General features: G+C 40.2%; 1 protein-coding gene across 2 annotated transcripts; it reads right to left on the bottom strand.

The window, feature by feature from the left end:
* Positions 1-1,908: 1,908 nt before the first annotated feature.
* LOC121622832 (calcium/calmodulin-dependent protein kinase kinase 2) lies at positions 1,909-22,945 on the bottom strand. 2 transcript variants are annotated; one of them, XM_041959841.1, is made up of 18 exons: positions 22,667-22,945; positions 15,334-15,629; positions 14,579-14,920; positions 12,905-12,952; positions 11,948-12,001; positions 10,450-10,501; positions 10,151-10,284; positions 9,459-9,495; positions 9,239-9,260; positions 9,045-9,133; positions 7,736-7,935; positions 7,465-7,518; positions 7,314-7,387; positions 7,125-7,212; positions 6,600-6,731; positions 5,855-5,958; positions 5,674-5,727; positions 1,909-4,676 (listed from the first exon to the last, which is right to left on the bottom strand). In XM_041959841.1, the coding sequence occupies exons 2-18, from the start codon at positions 15,562-15,564 to the stop codon at positions 4,604-4,606; spliced, it is 1,788 nt and encodes a 595-aa protein (XP_041815775.1). In that variant the 5' UTR covers positions 15,565-15,629; positions 22,667-22,945; the 3' UTR covers positions 1,909-4,603. The 2 variants fall into 2 exon arrangements, with proteins under 2 accessions (XP_041815775.1, XP_041815776.1); XM_041959842.1 differs by lacking the exon at positions 5,674-5,727.

Here is a 22,945-nt window from a genome sequence, read left to right as displayed (position 1 = left end):
GAAGGTATGCACATTTCAACGGCAGAATTAGGTCTAAGTGTGCAGTTTTACTGACTGCTGAGCAAGCCATTTGTTGTATTGTTTAACTGCTTTTTTTTCGTCTTTTCTTACCTCTGGCAGCCTTCAGCAGGTAAACAATTAACCTAACATGAAGAGTGAAATCTCATTCTGTCACAATCAGCACTTTTTATTTGCTGATGAGGGGTTTTAGGCTGCCTCATGTACCGTAACACCAAAGTTCAAGACCTGAAATAGCCTCTGAGCTGCATTTACACTGTATCTTATATGATGAGCATTATATTGTTGTGCAGTGAGGCCAATTTGTGATGGGCTTCAGCCCCAGAGACCCACCCTCTGATTTTTCTTATGCTGATGTTCATGGCTGCATGTGGAACAGCTGATGCTTTTCTTTTGAGGGCAACCTTTGTTCTATAGCTCTTTACACTTATAATGAGATTTCTGACTCACTGATTTACTGTATATATCAAACAGCAGTTTCTTTTGAAAAGGCATTTCCATTGGGATGCTATGCTTGTTTTGTGTTTATTAATAGTGCAAAATAAGTGATAAACAAGACATATATGAGGCATGACAAGGCAAGACAGATAACAATCAACAAAAGGATTGAATTTTAGAAATCACATTTAGAGTGTGTTTTTAACTATTATTACTAGGCACGTGTGTAAGTGTGTGTGTGGAGTGTGTGTAAGGATGTAAGTCAGGTCAGGCCAGGGTTTTATTTATTAATTGACTTCTAATTTATTAACGCTTAACTTTACCTATTTAATTGTCTACTTTGCTTTTTTTTTCTATTGTTCCCCTTTAAAAAATCCTATTTATTTTTTATTAAAGTAACATTCATCATAGTACAAAATACAATAACACCAGGGAAGAACCTTTAACCTTAAACCTCCTGCACTAAAATTCTGAAGCTGAATTTGTCATTTAATTTTCTCGTCTCATAAAGCAAAATGTAATCTGTCCAAATCAGTCAAGCAGTCAGTTTGTGTTACCGCCACTTAACTGTTGTTAAACACACCACACCAAAAACTGACAAGGGCGATGTGAATATCAGCCAAAACAGAGGTCATGAAGGACAAATAAAATCACGATCATGTTTCTGAATTTTAAAGCAAATATCATCAGAGGATACATAAATTAAGAAAAATCTCATGAAGAAGTAATCTGCAGGAGATTTAGGCATCAGATAGTTGATAGAGTTTGAAAGCCAGTTGTTGCAACATTATCGAATATTATTGATATATGAATCATGCATTTATCAACTATTTCTACCATTTACCAGATTATGAATGTCTTATAGACACAATATTATTTACTTAGATCATTTTATATTAAAACTTGTAATTTGTTGCATTAACAGTATGAAAGAAAATGTAAATACGTATGAAATACGATATCAAGACAACAAACTCAGGTAGTTTTCCTGAAGATGCTCGAAGTCAGCATCTAGTGGCCATCAGAGGAACTACACTTTAAGTCATTCACTCCCTCATTTAAATGGAGGTTTCCTCTTGTGTAAATACATTTTAGAAAACAATTAACCTAAAAAATGCACTAAGCACATAAAAAACTTTCTGTCTAAATAAGAAGTCATAAATATAATAGTTTCAAATTAACAAGGAAAGTTAAAAAAGGAATCTAAAATAATAATAATCCAATTATTCTTCACAGTTTGAATGTAGAATATGTTTAAGTGCATTACATTTAAAGCAGCTGGGAGAATATGTCAAATGTAGAAATTGTGTTGTTGACATACATAAGAAAAGAACAAAATGTGACATGCAGGTTCTCAAGAATAACAAAATGTTACGGTACACAGCGCACACTAGTGGTCTATTTGTGGAACTGAAGCTTAAAAACATTTAGACCAAAAACATTACGGAAAGGCAATATTGTTTTATTCAAATGAACAAGGTACAGTATGTATAGAATAATTAATTTAAAGGTCTCATTTTGTTGTCAAGGACCTCTCATGCTATGACAATACAGTGGTATGTGTTCAGTATGTTGGCATGCTTTTTTAGGGAAAAGAGCCACCAAAGCTCTTAATGAAATAAATTTATACCTTTGAATGCAAAAATCATGTGAACAATAAAGGTTAATCACTTCAACAGGAATGCGCAAAGGCTGCATTGAAACAAACTACAGGTTTAAATATTGTATGTATAAAATATTTATCTTACAGTTTTACTGTGGCTTGCCCTGTCACCCTGCATTCAGACCCAAACTGTCCTTCAGTTAATCCCTGTTGGTTACAGAGGGCAAAATATTTACACCAACGGGGAAGTAACGGTCTTGTTTTGCTCAAGGTAAAAACTTCATCTTCAGATAACAATAGTCTATAGCAAGTACAACAGAACGTAAAACCTCATAAATGTGTGGATAGCATGGTTAAATGAGGTGGCATTTAACAAAATCAATTGCAATTCATTTTCCGACTTAATTGTGGCCATTAAAAGATCATTGGCTATTATCATTGAGTTTCCCATGAAAAATGGCCTTCAAAAGTACAGTACAGTAATGTTATGACAATCAATTATTTAATGCACTCCACAGTGGAGAGCAAAACTTAATTACGTCTTTCTGGATAAAACATCGGGTAAGCAAAAATGAATCAGAATCAGTCAACCACATACAGCCTCCTCATTCAGCCACTGAGTGTGCACACTGTATGTGACAATCTGCCAGGGTGTAACACTGCAACATACAGAGAAAGACACATCTAATGCATAGTACTAGTCTTAAAAAACAGACAAACAGTTCAGAGTGACATGCAAGTATTCCCTTTCTCATACATTCAACACGGAAGTGCTGAAGTAATTAGTGTGTGGAAGCATTAAATGTTATAATTAATATTGTGTCAATATTTTATGTTAGAGACACACCAAGTGGCTTTGCCTACACTTAAACATGGGAAAACTAATGAGAAGTAAACAAAAGCAACACAAGAGGAAAAGCACTAGATTACTGCTTTGGGATCCTTTAAACTGAAACACACCAACAAACAAAAAAGTAATTTCTAATGAATTTGAAATAGTTGCAGAGTGGCCTACTCCTCCGACCAAAGATGACAACAGGTTTTAATTTCAACACCTCTACAGATACGTCATGCATAGATTTGTACAAAAAGTCTGCAGGTGCACTATGCTTCCAAATCCAGATTTGCTTCAGTAGCCAGCTCTGATAGCTCAACAAAGAACAAATAGTTTAAAGGTTTGTTTTTTTTAAGTTACCATTCTATACTTTACAAAAAATTAGACACAATTGAAGTTTTTGGTGTCCTGAAAATGTGCGGTTTTAAAACAACGCCTGCAATTCTTACAATACAAAGCAAAACAAGTAAGAACATTCACAATTAGAACTTGAGGTTTGACAGTCATTGTTTTCTACATACATACCTCCACTTTGAGAAGTGAAACAAATACATGACACAGTTGAAATGTGAAACTCACATCACAACACACGACCTGGAGAGAACTGATTAGCAGTTTAAACAATTAAAAAAACAAAAACAACTATGTTAACCATTACAGACAATGGCTACAGAATCATTTTGCACCAACACATTCTGCTTTTCTCATATGCATTTGGTAGATCAGTGCCTTCATTATCCAATCAATTGTTGCAGCTCTATGAATTTAAAAATATATAGCAAACACCTAAAAATCATATCATTGTTCACTTAAAAAGGTTTCACTAGAAGAAGCACACGCTTTGCAAAGAAGAAAATACAATTTTTTTCTATGCTATCTTTTTCACAAAGCACTATATCAACTGTTTTTAAAGCTTTCTTGTGTAAGTGGGAGCCTTAATAAAGAGCCAGTGATAAGACTAAAAATAAATTGAGTTGAACAAGTGTGTCTATGAGCGTGCAAATGTTAATAAATAGCTTATATAGTGTTTGCATTGGGAAAGTAAACACATGCATTCAATGAAGTAAACATTTTTTCACTCCCCTTTTTCATTTTGGGAAAACTGTACAGATGTTTTACTCTAAAATATTTTACAAAACTGGGCACTGCTACTCTGAAGCAAGCAGAGTGAACCAGACAATCAATGTCAAGAAACCTGCTCTCCTAAAGAGAACGTTGAGGTGATGGTGAAGACAAACCGTCGCCTGTTCCCATGCCCTGTGTACCTGAAAGAACTGTCAAGTAAAGACAAGGAGAAACACAAGTAGCTAAGCTACAATAAACCACGAAACTGTACAGTTGAAGCCTGAGACAAAGCATGCTAGGACTATAAATGCATGCAGGATAAGAGGAGGAGAGTGGGTTGCGCAATAATGGCTGAAGACAGGTTCACGATTCAGGAGGATCCTTTCCTAGAAGAGATAGTCTCAAATCCTGCAACCCCCAAACTGAGCCTTTCAAGAGGAGAGAATGGAATAAAAGCTTTAGAAATGTTGTCAAAGCGACTTATATCCTTCATTTCTCCCTTCTTTCTGTGTCCGCTGTACTTGTCCACCTCCTGGGAAATGTACAAAGGTGTAGGCTGCTCAGTATAAAACTGTGAGTAAAGGGGTGTCGTGCTGTCTGGTCGCAGGCAGGCAGATGCCAGCGTGCATAATAAACCCTCTGCATCAGGAAAGAGCCTCATCCTCTCCCACGTAGGGCAGGTCCATACTCCTCATGCCATCACCACTCTCTTGTTTCCTAAGTAACACACCAGAGACACAGCATTAGTTATAGTACCACAATGGGCCTGCTGTCAATCCTGTATTGGTAAACAGAGGAAGGAATAAGCTATTGTTAAGATACGTATGCTGACCAACTGAAACCAACTATTTAATTGTCACATAACGCCAAGCAGCAAGCATTAAGGAAATCTCGCAAGCTGTTGGGAAAGTTTGCACACATTCTTGTTAAGGCAAGACACAAAGATATGTCAATTTACAGCCATGTCCTCTGGATAAGTGCGGGCAGTGTTTCATGCAAAGGAATGAGGAACAACTTGTCAGGTTAGATGGATGTTCTGGGCTAATGATGAACTGAGTGTAGACAAAAATGCTACTTTGACTGCATCAGAGATGCACAGATTCAACTGTATTTTGTTTATTTATAAGGGTGGTGGGATTGGTATTTGGCATAATGTGCATTACACATTAACACCTAATAATATAATGTCAATCAAACTGCAGCTTCAAGTCTGACTGCCAAGTTGTATCAACACCTCTCTGATGCAGTGCAGATGTTCATACTATTTTGTCCATCTCCTTAATATTGTACACTATTCCACAGATCAGGCGCTCAGAATATAATTCTGTAAGTATTTAACCACAGCTCTGGTCTATTGTCATGGCCCCGTGATACAAGAGAGGCAACTTCAATTGCTATGTGTTATATAATCAATACAGATTTTCTGCACTGCTCACCACATGCTTCGCCACAAGCATCCTTAGCCGTGAAATATACAGTACAGAAAATCATTTTGCAGGTTTAATAGACTCTAGCACAACATTCCTGATGATGGCTTGTCCAAACAGCCATAAAATAGCACAGGCTTGTTTACAAACTCAATGCACAAGAGTGTTTGACCATAAAAGCCATATTGAGAACAGCTGCTTATATCATAATATATTATATCCTAAAGTGCACTCTCTACCACTTGAACAGTGCTACAGCAGGCATTGGTTATCCTAAAGTTATTTACCTTCTTTGGCCACAATGAATGTAGCAGTATCTCACATTGCCTGCTCTGCCTTTCCTGCAGGGCAGGAGAGGGAGGAGACAAATAGTAGCAGGATACTCGACAAACTTCTCATCACACATTAGCTGGCTATACTAAGAGGACAGAGTTCAGCATCTGTAGCGTGTCTATAAACACTCCTTACATGAGCGTTTGCCCTGGAGCACACAAGCTGCTGCGGTCCTCCTTACGGGCCCAGTCAAAGGGATTCCCAAAGGAGCGCTTCCTCAGCATAGTTCTCACCAGGATCTGAAAAATAGAGTATTACAATAATAAACACAGCCAAACACTGAACTCAGAAATGTAAACAAGAAAAGCTCACTTTACTCTAAACAAAGCTTTGATGTAATCTTCCACCCCATTGGTGGGGTGTGCTAAGAGTTAATGTTGCTTGTTAGAGGAAAAAAAAGGCTGAAAGACTTTAAATTTATCCCACACTTTCATATCTTTCTCAGCTTTGACATTAACTATTGTAATACCAAGAAAATTAAATAACTAAATGAGTCATACATCTGTTTTAGTGCAAAGCGCAGCGAAGACAACCAGGTAGGTGGTTGTGATGTAGTGACTGTGCTGTGGGGTGGTGCGATGTGACTAAAATATAGTAAAAATTAAACATATAAAAAATGAATACAAGTACTTCAAAAAATCCTTTATACTAATACAAACACACAAACAAATAGCAATTAATCTGCTCTTGACAAAGCATTCATCTGATATGTGACAGTTTCGTGCCTCAGTCAGGGTAGCTGAGCTCAAAATAAACTGTACCCATATGTGACATTTGACTGAATGACACCAAAAGCAAAAACAAATTAGACTCGGGCACGACTGTGATGTTCAGTAATGTGACGGGTTTTGCGGAGACAAACACAAGCCTATAAACTCACCACTGTAGCCAGGCTGGGGATGTGTTTGACAGAGTTCTCCACCTCCTCCTCAGTCACCTCAATCAGCATACAGCAGTTGTCATCCTCCAGAGGAAGAGGCTCAGCACCGTGCCTCGTCACCCACGGGTGCACCTGGACGCAAACATGAGGAGTTCTTTATGCATTTGATTGTGATCCTAAAGACACAGAATCTTTGGAGGCACACCATGGCTAATTTTATGGAACTTGTGCAAGGGTAAAGTCTTTTTAAAGTAGATCAAGTTAAGATATGTTAAGATACAGGTTGCAATTCTTTAACAAGACAATATTGGCAGACTTTCGTAAATGTCTTCATGGACAGGACAGCTACATGTGCAGATGAAAGAACGTGTTCCTGTAAGATGCAATGGTCTCTCTTCATTCAGACACATTCACACAGATTCCTTTTCTCTTTTTCAAGTTCTGTCTCAGATGCTTTCCTGCACGTAATTTCAAATGTGCTTGAGTGCAAAGAAACCAGCATCTTAATCGAGAGAGCGAGTTCACCTTAATCTGTGGGATTGATATTCTGGTCTCTGGATTCTTGTCCAGCATTTTCAGCAACAAATCTTTGAGATCGTCTGAGATGTCAGTGCTGTTGAGACAGAGAGAATCACAGCTGTGGATTTTGTAAAATAAAATATGAAGTATTTAACTAAACAAATAACTCAACAAATAAAAAACAGACAAACTCACTGTTCAGGTAACTCCACAGGTTGAGTCTTGATTTTCTGATGAAGGCTGAGGATGCGCTCATCCATGAAAGGACACTGTGAATGAGAGAAAGGTCTTGGTTGCCAAATTCAAAGTATTTACTGTATCTATTTTTGCCAAAGCACACACTCACCACTCCAAAGACGAAGCAATAAAGTGTCACTCCCATTGCCCAAACATCCAAAGCCTACATGATTAAAAAAAACATGATTAAGATGTTGTTACATTATGAAATTTGGGTATGGTAGTTGAAGTCCACTGCTATAAACAAAAAAGTATTAAGACCCAAGAAAAATATAAAAAGCTGAACAGTAAAATATATATGAATAGTAATAAAAATATCAAAGGTTCTTGCATTTCTGATAGTCATCCCCAGAGGGCGCTAGTTAGCTAACGGCGTTCACCTTTCCAGAGAAGTTCTTTCTGGTCTCAGAGAGTGCTTCTGGGGCCAGGAAAGCAGGTGTTCCTACTGTGCTGGTCAGGAGAGCATCAGCCCCCTCAAACTGGTTACTGACTCCAAAGTCTGCTATCTTGATGTGTCCATCTTCTCCCACCAACAGGTTCGAGGGTTTGACATCCCTGTGGATGATCCTCTGGTAATGCACTGTTGAAACAGAAAAACGAACAGAATATGATTGCAGCAACAAGGTCAGAGGAATTCTGCTTATAACAGGATAAAAAGTACTCTCCTACAACCTGGACTGAGATAACATTGTCACTGTCAGTGTATTTTAATGTGTAATTGTGGAGAGATGAGTTGTTGGCTGGACAAATAAAATAAAAATGGCTTGGACCCATGCGGAGGAATCTCTGGCAGCAGTGCACTTCGACAGGAAGTTAGATCAACATTTCAGCAATTATCAGCAGAAAGGATCAGAACAGAAGATGTGTAAACAAGAAAAAAAACTGTCATACTTTTAGCCAAACTACCTGCACTGCAAATATGATGATGATTACTTATAAAAAGATGTAAAGTCAGGTTCTGATGTAAGCTTTTAGTGTCCCTGCTGCAGAGCCCTCCCTCTCCTGCCCTCAGTACTAGTCTCCTAGACGACACTTTATGCAAAATTCCTCTTCTCCTGTGCTGAAATGCATTAAGAGCCAATGCGAGATGATGTGAAATGAGCCTTGTGGGTGTGCTCAAGTCAAGAACAGCACAGGCGACGGACTTTGTGCAAACGGCATGGAAGACTTGTAAGACGACACAAAAGAACTTTTATCATGATACCACGATTATACATTTTCTAATTGGATATTCACAACTTTATATATATATATATAACAAGCTTTTATCTCTATAGGGGACAAAAAAGATTATTACAGGCAAGTACGGCTAATCATACGATATTAGTGTGCATTAAGCTCATTTTGCAACCGGATTGCTTCATGTAAAGGAGGTAATTGTGTGCATTAGTACACATTAGCATCTATCTGATCATTTTTTTATCCGAAAAGGTTAAGGTTGAATTGAAAAGTACAAGGCATAACAAAATAAACATTCAGAATCTAGGTCAGACAACTTCAAAAAGTATTGTGTTTACTAAAATTAATTTTAAGCAGCAATCTGAATCAATATTGAATCAGCTTTAAATCTCTGCGCGAGACAAATCATCTGAGCGAGATAACCACACAACCCTCACCACCCCATTCTTAATGCTCTACCATGCAATCACAGGCTGAGTGCAAGAGTAACTGGAGGTTTGAGAGACTCACAATACTCGATTCCCCTGAGCAGATCTTGGAAGTAAAAGCGTGACTGGTCCTCACTGAAAGGTTTATCTGTCGGCACCTCCATCACAGCCCTGAATACATAAACAGGTACACACACACACAATTAGCAATCATTACTAATGAGATTGAGCTCATTCCAGTGTCACAATCATTATCATAAAAGAGGCTCAGCTTACCCTTGCTTGACCAGTTCAAATACTGTGACAGAAAACACAGATGAGGTTAGTGATGAGAGCTTTTCAGTAACCAAGACATAAACAAACTAAATATTAAAAATAACTTTCTTTTGTGCTTGCTTTATGCATGACTGTGTGATGTGTGTGTGTGTGTGTGTGTGTGTGTGTGTGCATGCATGTATGTGTTGTTCTGAAGGCTGGCTGTCTGGCAACAACATACCCATGTACAGATGGTCCTCACTGGGGTCATCCAAAACCTGGCACCAAATCACAGAGAAATGGAAATTAGTCAAAACACACACACATACATACACACACACACACAATAATCTTTTGTATGCAGTAAAAACTAGACACAGTTGGAATCTCTAATAATTGCACATAGAGTGTTTTCTGTGATGTTAACATGAACACATGAGTGCAAAACCATGACAATGCTACACACACAGCAGTGGTATAATGCAGTTTTGTTGTAGTGGAGGCTCTTTAAAGGACTGGGAGGTTTCACATGTTGCTACTCTCAAGCTTTGCTTTGTTTCCCCTTTGTACAGACGTGTACGAATGAGCAAAATGCAGGAGTGCAATTTGAAATAATGGAGGTTGTTGTTTTGATGGTTATTTATCTTTTCTTCAGTGACACTGCTGAGGCTTCTTTCCATGTTGTTCCATTAGTGAGTTGACAGCATACCTTTGTTGCTCTTTAGAGAAAAGAGGCACAATCAGAAGAACTTTTGAATACTGTTTATGTGCTTTTTTATCTTTTATCTTGTAATACCCGACTTGTTCTCCATGAACTGAAAGCCATTATAGATTGGGAAACTTAATTTCATACAAATATTATGACACACAATTCTACTTCAATGTGTTCAGGAAAACATATCAAAAATGGCTAAAAGTTTTAACAGCCCTCACCTCTACTAGCTTCACCACATTGGGATGGTCCAGCTTTTTCAAGATAGCAATCTCTTGATAGACCCGCTCCAGGGGTCCTTTGAGTTGGGGGGGGCCCTCTGGGTCTGCTTTGGCTCCACGTGGGGGAGGTCTCCCTTGAGTGTGTAAAGGTTACAGGTGAAGGAAGGGTAGCAGGACAGAATAGGACAAAAGACAGGCTGGGTTTCAGTATTGGTATACATTGTCAATGTACCACTGGAGCATTATGAGAGGCCGTGCTCTCCACTGCGTTAACCATCTGCCCCTGGCTCCAGACTTACGTGGGAAACCTGCCTGCCTCATCAGCCTCTTCTTGGACAACACCTTCATCGCCTACAGGAGAGGTGAGGAGATGGATTTGGATAGAGGGGAGGATAAGAGAAAAGTTGAGAGGGGGAGAGAACAGCCAAGTGGGTGAGAGATCCAGAGGAAAAGATGTAAAGAAAAGTTGACAATCGGAAGAGTAAGACACAGCAGACTGAGATGATACATAACTGACAGAGTGCACCCACTCTCACACGTACAGATGAATGTGCCAGCACCTATAAATGAATCCCCTCACCTTGAGTGTCACTTGACACTGACGACTAAAGCTGACCAGCACAAAAGACTATGAAAGCTAGACTTCCAAAATAAGGCACTGGCTGTTCTTGCTGCCAACCCTGGTGCAAAATTATTGAAATGCAAGCATGTAACTATTGTACTGTGCTTCAGCAATCTTTATCATAACAAAAACTCCAGAAAATGTCTACTAAACCCATTAATAATACAAGACCTTGCATAGAATACATTTAAACTTTGAGCCAAAGTTGTTGATATTGGACTGCATGAATGAAACTGAACGACTTATGGGTCTCATTAGCTAACTTCATCTGTTTTATTTTGAAATTAAGAAATTAAATACACAAGTAAAAATCAGCCTTGTTTTCTGATTGAATATATACAGAAAACAATATAAAGACAAATGTATTTCAGGGCTAAAGAAACTAGTATTTCTGCCACAATCTAAGTGACTGTGGCTGCTAAATGAAAAACAGTTCTTTACAGTTATTTCCTTTTAAAAACAATTAAACTGAAAAAGTGGCAAAGTAGGGATAGACACAATTTAAAAGATCCTTTCAAGCACCTTATTTTTGTGTACCAGATCATAAAACTTCATTTCATTGATCTGTGTTAAGTTTGGCTGGCTCTGTACATGGGTTTATTATTCAAATAACATGTGAAAGTTAATGCTCCCCTGCAAGTACCATGATAGTCCACACTCGTGCCATGCAGATGTCAGTCACAGATCTACCTGACCATTTCATGAACAATTACCCGAGCTATTACCGAACCATTGAGTCAGTGTTGAACAAAGAGCACAATGTGTGACAGCTTCATTGTTCGGTGGATATTTTCCACTGAAATACATTTTTCTTCAATAGCCTCAATGCCCTCAGTTATTATGGCAATGATATAATCACTGAATGTGACATGTGGGCTTTGTCACTTGGGAGGAATATTAAAATAATCCCCACGCCATTGTAGATATCATGCAGCTTAATGAGAATTGCAGCAATAATCGTGAAGAGCAAACAGAAAAGCTCAGGCTGATGTGTTATTATTACAGTGCTCAGGGAGGCACAATTTTTATATGTGGATGTTTCACACCAGTAAATGTGACAAGGAGGTTTGATTATTGTGAGGCTTGTCTTGTGTATGTGTGTGTGTGTGTGTGTGTGTGTGTGTGTGTGTGTGTGTGTGTCTGCGTCTGTATTTGTGTGTACATGAAGAACTCACATAGTATGTGTTGTCATCCTCATTGTAAGCCAGCTTGACAACACCATAGGAGCCCTGAGTCGGGAGTAAGTAAAAGAGAATAGAAGCAAATAAAGTGAGACTGAGCAGCTGTCAATTCTTCACATGTTGAAAAAAAATATTACGCTCTCTCCATAGCAAACTAAATAAATACAAATACACACAGGAATAACAACACATGAGGGAAGTGTGTGGGCTGACAGTGTATACTGAAAGAGTACCAGCTGCTTCAAAGTGAGAACAGAGAAATTCAAATCATCTCTCCCCCTCGCTTTCATTTTTGATTTCAGGCTAATTAAGGAAGCTGGATCTGGTTTATGCTATCAAGCTCCCCTGCCCACACACAGGAAATTCAGGATAAAAACTAGGCCCAATTAGCAGCCTGTGTGCACAAATGCATGCTCAAAAAACAAACATAGAGAGAGAGAGAGGGGAGGGGGGACAGGATCCGTTCCTGCTGGGGGAGCAGACAGGAGAGGCAGCACAGAGCTCATCCTACAGTCCCAGAGATGATCTGATAACAGGAGCCTCTCCAACAATCCTGAAAGGCTCTAATTGTCTACGCTGAGCACACAGCACACACATTATCATGTCTGCCTACATGCAGAAATTCACAGACATGCGCATTCTGTCTCATGAAACCCACAATCTAAAAGCACACACATCCACCCTCACGCACGCTGGTATCCACTAAGCCTCGCACAACCCTTAGAGAGCGCTATTTATACCAGCCTCTCATCCATCTTCCAACTCTCCCATGGCCTGGTAGTTTACACAGAGTTTAGGAAATGAGGACAGCCGGGAGAGAGGGATATCAGAGACTGTTACTGCTTGTCCTTGATGATGTGAACTACTTGACAGACATGCAGTAGGCGGAAGAGAGAAGAAAATGGAAGAGTCAGAGAAAGGGAGCAATAAGTGAGTTGTCCCTGATGGTACCTTTCCAATCTCGTCTTTCAGCTTGTACTGGTTGAGTTGAACACAGTCCTTGAAGAAAGGGAGGCAAGAGAAAAGAGAGGAGGAGAAAATGGGTTCTTTTCAAATGAAATCGCATCAGATATATGTTCGATACATACACCTAGATACATCACAAGCATTCTTACAAAATCGTCTTTCCTACGAATGTCTTGTCTTGCCTGTGCATTAAATTTCCCTTCAATGAATTTTTCTTCTCCACATTTCCATTTCAACAGAAACTCAAAAGTGCAGTGTTTTGCACATGAGTGTTCCTGAGGGCGCCTGGCGTCTTCCAACTCAGACACATTTTCTGTGATTGTCAGCATGTCAGTATGACTCCACAATCACTGTCCCAGTTCTGTTTGCCGTGTTCTGAAATTCATTCGAAGCAAAACCTCTGCAAATCTGGACCAATCCAGGTTTGCAGTTAATCAGAAAACAACTCATCGGGGGTAAACATTAATAAATCCCAAATAAAAACTGGCACTTTACCTCAATTTTGACACTAATCCTATCTGCTAATCTTCCAGGGTGACTGAGATTTAAGAGTTAGGATGTGACACCCAGCTGTAACATTTTTAGAGTATATTTTGCAGTCTTTAAAGGTGTATTCTACCCTCATTTGCATAGTGAAAAGCAGTGTGGCTTCAAACAATGAGAGATAGGAACACAAACACTGCAGACTACAAACTGAACGCAGCCTGCAGAGAACAATTCATGCAGACAACCAAGGATGCACTGACGCCATATAGTATCTTGATAAAAAATGTATTACTGAATGTCATTTATCTGCTGATTGGTAATTAAAGTAGATTATTACAAGTGCCAAGAAGATAGTAAGATTATGTGTATATGGAATTCAGAGGAATTAAAGTTACCAACAGCATTACATGACAATTAACTTCCAGTAATGTCAATCACCTGACAAGGAAGTTTCCACCATAAGATAATATTTCAAATAAAAATTAAACTTTATGTGCATTTTTTTCACGCCTGTTATGTGTTCTGTGAAAGCACAAATGTCCAGTATATCAGGTTCTAAATATATTATTGCCCTAAGAGAAATTCTACCTACAGTACATGGCATTTACAGGTTTCTGCATCTATGTGTAACAGGGATCACAACTACTATCTACATCTACTGAGACTGAAACCTTACCTTCACGTCCACAAAGCTCAGTCTTTATCAGTGTGCTGCTGCTTTTAAGAAAAACGCACATGTAGTTCTGCTTATTTTCAGACAAGTATGATAGTGATATTTTGACAACTAACAGATGTTCAGGAGGAGCACCTCTGTGCGAGCCTGGCTCTATGAGAACATTGGTTAGTTCATTCATGTGCAATGCACAGTCCTTAAGAGAATACACTGAGAGAGTGCAGATTATATAATCACAATTATTATTGCACTGGCTGTAAACTCATATTGGCTAGTTTCCTGGCTATTTTTTCATCATCTTATTAATTGCAGACATATAAAACTGACTCGACTGTATTATGGCAGACTACTGGTATCAACGTGGCATACAGTCATTATAGCATTATTTGTTGTTAACAGTTTTGATTTTGGAACACATGTTAAGCAGCAATATCAACTTTTCTGAAGGCTTTAGAAAATGTAAAATCCGCAACACTGGAAGTCTCAAGGCTTGACCATACCTGGAGGTCTGTGATGGAAACACTGTGGGACTCCACAGTGGGCCGGCGGGGCAAGCGTGGAGAGGAGTGGGGTGATGTGATGGGCGAATAGGGTAGTGACGGGTAAATATAGCGCCCGTTGAGTCCCGGCGAGCTGCAGGGCGATGCTGTCGTCTGTGAGCGCTCCTGCAGAGACAGTTTCCTGTCTGACAGGTTTAACCTTCCCCTTTGCTCTTGGCTTTCAGGAAGGAGAGCCTCAGGCCGCCCAACTGTGTGGGACAGCAGGTCACAGGAAGGAGTCTGGAAAGGTGCCGCCACAGAGGAAGCTGGCACAGGTGTCTCAGAACTGTCCATTTCTTCTACCTGAGATGTGATACAATAATTCATGTTTATTTTCCTCGTTGTATGTTTACATATGTAAGGCTGCCTATGTACAGGTAATATACACCCAGTGTCTTCAAGCTGCATATGGAGGCTGTCCTGCAGATGGTCGGTTTGATAAAAAACAATGCAATGTTGTGTTACATCAAATTAATTGATAGCCATTAAATTTTAAATGTTTTCTTTTTTAAAAAAGCCAAATTTTGGAAAAATAAAAAGGAATCAAGAAAAAATGTAAACGGATTTCAAAGGGCCCAATACAATCCCTAAATTTTAATGTTTTATGGATCTAAAAAACACAAATGATATGATATCATGTCAAAGTGAGAATGTTTACTTCCGACATCATTCCAGCTCTGGTACATAATGTGTTACCTGGATGTGTTTAATCTTACCTCCTCCTCCCCAGCCTCCCCAGGCGATCTGCTGGGTTCATACTCCGTGACCACGATGAGGGACTCCATGGGGTCTGGGGAGGGCGTCTCGCAGTGGGTGTTCAAAGCTGGAGCGGGACAGCTACACAGTAGATCCGGCAGGGGTTGTGAGGGCTGTGTTGGGGGTGCATGACTGCCGCAAGGGGCCGGCGGCTCAGCAGAGGGCCAGGGGGTTGCATGACAAGGAAACATGGTGCCTCTTCACAAAGACTGACAACCACTGCTCCATCAGATGGGAACCTCAGGGGGAATTGCGCCTAAGACACAAGAACAAATTGCAGAATAAGAAAATGTCTTGTGGAGAACAATTGCTGACCTTTCAAACATTCACTCTAATAACATTAAGGGGTATAAAATACTGGGACAAACTGAAAAATTGACAGAAAGAGTATATTCTAATTTATCTGGACGGTGCTCTCCTCAAATGGCTACCCTAAAAAGAGTACCATCTTGATATTCTAGTGATACCTAATTTTATAACTTCCTGCGTCCTCCGCCAGGGACCTCTTTCTTGGCTGCTTGAACGTCATAATTGTTAGCATTTTCACCTCTCCCTGCTCTAAAGCTGCCTGTTCTCTGTACACTATTCCCTCCAAGCTCTTTCAAGACATCTCACCCACAATCATGTCTGCAATAAAGCACATGACTCATGCTCAAGGCTTTGTGTACATTTCACACAATGTGTAAGCAGGCTCAGGTTAGCCCTTTGCTGAAAAAGCTGTCTGAAACCCATCTGAAGCTGAGAACTATGGTCTGGTCTCCCTACTAGCTTTCCAATTATTTGATGTCTTCTAGCAAAATAATCTTTTCATATATGTATTATTTATACACGTGTGTGTGTGTGTATACAAATTTACAAATAATCTTAATCTGTCGTCGTCAATCCATTGAAACTGCTGTACTGTGATAGAAAGGTGATCCCAACCTGTTCAGCACAACATTTGCATCCAGCTCAGCTCTGCCTTGCTCTCCCCAACAATGTCTGCAAGAAATCTAGGCATAGGTCCTATCTTTCACTAAACATGTTGCATCTGTCACTCAGTCATATTGCTTTGCACAATTTAACATCAGATCAGATCAGGTCTTATCTGACTGAGCATGCCACTCATCTCTTTCTGCAGGCACTGGTCATCTCACACCTTGACAGGGCTGCGAGCACACACAGTAAAACCTCAGCAAATGATCCAAATAATTGCAGCCTTTTTCGTTTTCAGTCAGTGAAAAACAGCTTGGTCATCCTGTTTTTCATTAGGCTTTCCACTGGTTTCAAGACACTACTTGAATTAAGCTCACGTCACTAATGGCCGCCTACAGCGTGGCCGCTAGCACATCACCCACCTACCGAATGGCCTCATTCAGGTTAATGAGCCTTCATGTTAACCACAATCTGCCAGTGAAGGACAGCTTGTCCTACAACCACAGCGAGGCAGGAAATCCTATCTCTTCTCCTGTGTGGTCCCTCTGCAGTGGAGCTTGGTATCTAACTTAAAAAATCACTTAAAGGCCTACAAGCGTTATGACACTTGTTCTTGAAGGCTTCTCCTTGATCGACTGTGGCTTTGACAGTACTACATTTAAACATGGCTTTGGACAAAAGAATCCACCATATTAATACATATAACCGGAAATGCATAGGTACAACGAACACATAGCATACAATTATCTTCTTTATCTTGATGGGAGTTGCCAGGATACAAATCTATCCTCAGATCCTCAAATCTATCTATGAAGTAGGCTACAAAATCTCAAGAACAAACGCATCATGCCACGATCCAAAGAAATTCAAGAAGAAATGAGAAAAAAAGTGACTGAAATCTGAAAAAAAGGTTACAAAGCCATTTCCAAGGCTCTGGGGCTCCAGCGAACCACTGTCAGAGCCATTATCCACAAATGGAGAAAACTGGGAACAGTGGCAAACCTTCCCAGGAGTGGTCGACCAACTAAGATTACTCCAAGAGTGCAACGACAACTCATCCAGGAGGTCACAAAAGAACCTAGAAAACATCCAAAAAACTGCAGGCCTCTCTGGCCTCAGTTAAGGTCAGTGTTCACGACTCCACTATAAGAAAGACACTGGCCAAAAATGGCATCCATGGGAGAGTTCCCAGGCGAAAACCACTGCTGTCACAAAAGAACACAAAGGCTCGTCTCACATTTGCCAAAAAGCATCTTGATGATCCTCAAGACTTTTGGAGAAACATTCTGTGGACTGATGAGTCAAAAATTGAACTTTTTGGAAGGTGTGCAGCCTGTTACATCTGGCGTAAAAATGGCACAGCATTTGATAAAAAGAACATGATGCCAACAGTAAAGCATGGTGGTGGCAGTGTGGTGGTCTGGGGCTGCTTTGCTGCCTCAGGACCAGGACAACTTGCTGTGATTGACGGAAAAATGAATTCTGCTGTTTACCAGAGGATCCTGAAGGAGAACGTCCGGCCATCAGTTTGTGCCCTCAAACTCAAGCGCTCTTGGATCATGCAGCAGGACAACGATCCTAAACACACCAGCAAGTCCACCTCTGAATGGCTCAAAAAAAACAAAATTAAGGTTTTGGAGTGGCCAAGTCAAAGTCCGGATTTAAATCCAATTGAGATGCTGTGGTGTGACCTTAAACGGGCAGTTCATGGTAGAAAACCCTCCAATATGGCAGAGTTGAAACAATTTTGCAAAGAAGAGTGGGCCAAAATTCCTCCACAGCGGTGTGAAAGACTCATCACCAATTATTGCAAACTCACTATTAGGTTCAGGGGGCAATTACTTTTTCACATAGGGCCAGACAGGTTTGGATTTTTTTTGTGCCTTAATAAATTGAATCATCATTTAGAAACTGCATTTTATATATCCTTGGGTTGTCTCTGTGTGATATTAAAATTGGTTTGATGATCTGAAACCTTTGTGTGTTATAAATATGCAAAAGACACAGAAATCGGGAAGGGGGCAAATACTTTTTCACAGCACTGTACAAGCTAGAGGCCTGTTAGCTTTAACTGCCCGTTCCTGCAAGATTTGCATCGGGTCCCACAGGACCCACAGGATCCCGACGCCAGTGCACTTCTCTTACGCATACTTGAAGGTGGTAACACACCGAAATTATGTTCTCCTCCTCTGCATTTAAACATGACACCTCGATTAGATTTTTTTAGATCATTTGGCTAAGTCATTGTTTTGTTTGGTGATTATGAACCACAACCATGGCAACGCCAATGAGCTTGCTTCTGGTACGGTCCAGTTCACAGTCATGTAAGAAACAGTTATTTCAAGACAGCGTGATCACTGACTCACACATAAAGGAACTCATTTTTGTAATTTTCATCTTGAGGAAACGCACAAAGTTTATTATTTGCCCACCTGCTCCCGCCCGCAACAAAGTAGAAACCGGCCACTACTGTGAGATTTGCATTGGGCCCCACAGGATCCCAATCCCAGTGCAGTCCCCTAATGCAAGTACCAAACAACTTCAACACTTTCTTTAAAAAACTGCAGCTTCCTGCTTACACCTGTTCTATTGGCAGAGTATATGATTTATATTTGTATGATATAAAACAGCAACTTTTACAACCAAAATTGGACTTAACTAAGGGAGGCCTGAACAGACAGTACCCATTATGCATGCAGGAATAACAAATATTGATAAACAACAACCTGGTCTACCTGAAGTATACTCCCCTTACTCTCTCAATACCCAGTGAATTTTCCTCTATTTTTTAACTGTGGCCAAACAGAAACTGACTTCAAATATGCACGACTAATGGTTCATTACCTTGCTTTGCACACACTAGAGCACAGTGTTTGAGAAGCCAGCATGAACCAAGCTGTGGGTGTAATAAAAGGGTGTGGGGAAAAACAATCAGAGATGCCATTCGTTAGCTCTGATGCATAAGTAGATACAGCTCTTTCCATATGAAACATCCGTCGAGTCTGGACTTTTTCCACGCATTCTGTTAGGTGATAATTAATGCATGCAAACACGTCTTGCATCACTAACTTCAGCTCTAAGTGAACAGACTTGACGCGTCTATAAAAGCAATGGCTCAGTCTGCTTTTGATGTCAGTTATACAACATATTTAATTATTATCTGTACAGCATAAAACCAAAACCTTTTTTGCATAATTTCAAGAGGGCCATTTCCATCTCCAGGTCCACTCATCTTATTATCTGCCCATTATCTGCGAGGGGAATGTAAAGAGAGGGAGAGGAGGCGCAAAAAGAGAGACACAAATAGAGAGAGAGAGAGAGATCCTTGATTTCCATCATGGCTCTGACTGCATTGTGGCACTGTCAGTGTGTGGGAGCTGAGTAAATCTCACAGACACAGAAAAACAAGGGGAAGCCATCAGAAAAAAAAGACAGTGGGCGCTCCAGCCAAGTTCAAAATGAAGACCATGTGTGGGAAGAGACACCCACTCCAGATGGCCTCTCTACCTCCATTGCCAGCCTATATGTAATGACGTAAGCTCACAAAAAAAGAAATAATCACCACATATTTACACAAAGACTACAGAACATAACTGTTTCATGGGTGGGAACGTCACTTCCTGGTCTTCTTGACTGACTGGTCTTTCACACATACTGTAAAACTGCAATTACAAAAAGTACTCCCTTGTCAGTTATCATGGGATTTTCCCACAACACACAGTGTCAAGTGCAAAGACTGTGCACACATCTCATGTAGAGATATTCTCCTCCTCAATGTCTGTCTGACATATGTGGCTTGTATGACCTCTAACTTTTCCTGACTATTCTTAGAAGCAGACACTTTTGTGGCCTTTCCTGTCAAAGTAAAATTATCCTAATTTCATTCATCTGAAAAAAAGAAGCTCTTGAAATTCAGTTTGACTTTTGAAGGCCACCAAAGTAACACAATGTACCTTCAGTGGACTCCGTGGAGTACAGAAAAATATAGAGACATGACCCTGGATGAAACTCGTAATGCACCTGCTTTTTATATCTAGAGAAGAGAGGCAACTTACCAAGCTTGACCTACTTTGATCTCAGATAAATGGAAAGGCGCACATCAAGGCCTGTTTCCACTCACAGGAAGAGGTTTTTGTGCAGTTTCTACATTGGTGATGTTAAAAGAAAGTCTTTTCATGATAGCAAGACACATAATGTCACTGCAAATCTCACTCTCTGCCCAGCAGGGATTGGAAATTTGCTCTGAACATCAGTCAAACAGTGGTCAATTTTGCCCTTGGTGGTTTAGTGTGAGCAATCACTTTAAGGCCAGCAGGATTTGCAGCAGAATGAGAAATCAACAAAATACTCCTGAGTGCCAGGAGGGTTGGTTTCTGTTGATATTTCAGAGTCAACAGCCACAATTTGGGAAGGGATTTTACGAAACTACAAACTGCTATTAGTCTAGCACTCATCACCATCCTTTATCTTGGAGCTGAGGAAGCTACTTTGACATAACTTTGACACAACTAACTCACAAAAAGTCACCAGTCTGCTTTAGTTATGTGATCCACCTCTAAAACCAAAGTAATGGGGACTGGACACAAGATAACACCATATTCCAGCTTTCAGCAAAACCTGTGAAATGTCAAATCCCTCTTTGCTAGACATCCTTGCTAACGAGGCTAAGCCGCACATTAGCACTAAAGATAAATAGCCTCTGATCACGGTGGGCTGAAGCAGCATGGGCCCCAATGTCTCTACAGTTCCTAGACAAAGTTATTACATATCATGGACAACTGAAATACTGGTTAAAGCCCTAAACTTGCCTGATCCCTGGTGATCACAGCAGCTAGACGAAGAACAAGCAGTTAGAGTTGAACTTTGTGAAACACCAACAGATGTTGCCTAGCTCCAGATGCCGTACTGCGCCTCTTATCATAACAAAAGTCACATGACCTGACCACTATCTGGGCAGGAGGGGAGGGGGAGAGAGGACTTATCAGAGCTTGCAGGGGGCCCACAGACACAGTCCCACACAGACATGAAAGTACAACACAGGGCCATCTGGAGCAGAGGAGGATCCCCAGCATTCATTAAAAGATCAACAGGGCAACCCCATCAGTGATCTGCGGAGCCGTGAAGGATATAAGCTGCTGTAAATGGAGGGATGAGCATCGTCAGCCAACTTGATTGTAGCGCTGTCACACAATAACAGCTGAATATTGCTGAGAATACAAAATATTTAATTGGCCAGCAACAAAATTGTTCATGTATTCTCAACTCTGCAACAACCCCACATACACAGCTAATGCAGACTAAAGATTATGTTCTCAATAATTTGTCAAAAAATAGTGAAAAATGTGCATCACAACATCCCAAAACCAATGGTGACATCTGGACAGTCTTCAAATTGATTATTTAGTCAGACTAACAGTCAAAATCACAAAGAAACTGAAGACTTATCACATTGAGAAGCTGGAACTGTCAAATGTTTGACATTTTTTGCTTGACACTCCTATTATGACACAGTATGTATATGTAAATATGGACTAGTAACTTTTTTTGTAGCAAAATAATGAACATCCACAGAATAGGGAAATCAGCTTTGACATCAGACACCATTTGTAGAGTGCTTTCAGTTCTCCAAAATAAAAACAAGGACTTAAAAATAGTATATGGTGTATTTCATGTATATTATCAAGTCTGTCAGCATATGATAGACCATATTACAATGTCCTTATCGTGTGAGCGATCATTTCAATCACGTACGAATTCAACAGTGGTCTTAAAACGTTCAAAAAGCCTCAAAATATAAACAAAAGAGACAGAGGAAAGGAAATACATTAGAGTAACTTACAGGCCGATGCTGGGTGCTATCTTCTATAAAGGACAAGTTAATGCAACTTCTTAAAAAGCTCTATAACGTTACATAATGACACAAAAAACAAAACAGTTTCCATTACAACCCTCATCAAAGGTGAACGCAATTAAACAAATTCCACCATGACTCCTTATTGACGCTACATTGTTTTCAGCGTTAACTCACCAACACAAATTACCGTGACTCCGCGTCTGGTACAACATGAAATAGCTTACTAGTACTTGTAATTGTCGCGCTGTCTGTAAGCAATTAAACGCGCCTTTTATAATGAAAGCTGTCACAAATTCACACGAGGAAACGAGTGTTATCGACGCCCGAGCTAATAACTTAGCTGTAAGCGTCAAAGCCAAAAAGCTCAGCTAGCGTTAGCAGCTGCTTCATCTGTCAAAGATACAGATGTTGTTGGGCAGGAGTCAAGGATGCTAGTGCGACTGAGTAACATCCACAGTACGCACGATGACAATGCTGCCGAAGACAACAAAAATACTTGTAAAAAAATAAAAATAAAACCTTACCTTAACGTGCTACTTAGGCCCACACGTGAGAATTGTGAGGTTCCTGCTCCGTCTTCAGCTGCGGTGTAAGAAGTGTCTGTGCCGCGACAGCTAGCTAGCTGTTTCAGAGACGGGGAGAATGTAGCAGACTGATAGCCGATGTTGTGGTGGACCAATCCAGCTGGGCACACAGGTCCCGTGCTTCACATGGAGGAAGTGTTGGGAAACTGGCAGCTGTGGCTATTAAACGTTAATACTTTGCTTTACAAATAAGTAACAGTGACGAACGGGGCGTAGACT

The sequence above is a fragment of the Chelmon rostratus genome, chromosome 19 (assembly GCF_017976325.1).
Source record: "Chelmon rostratus isolate fCheRos1 chromosome 19, fCheRos1.pri, whole genome shotgun sequence".
Taxonomy (NCBI): Eukaryota; Metazoa; Chordata; class Actinopteri; order Chaetodontiformes; family Chaetodontidae; genus Chelmon; species Chelmon rostratus.
The sequence above is the reverse complement of the archived record's forward strand: the minus strand, read 5'-3'. Positions and strand labels throughout refer to the sequence as shown.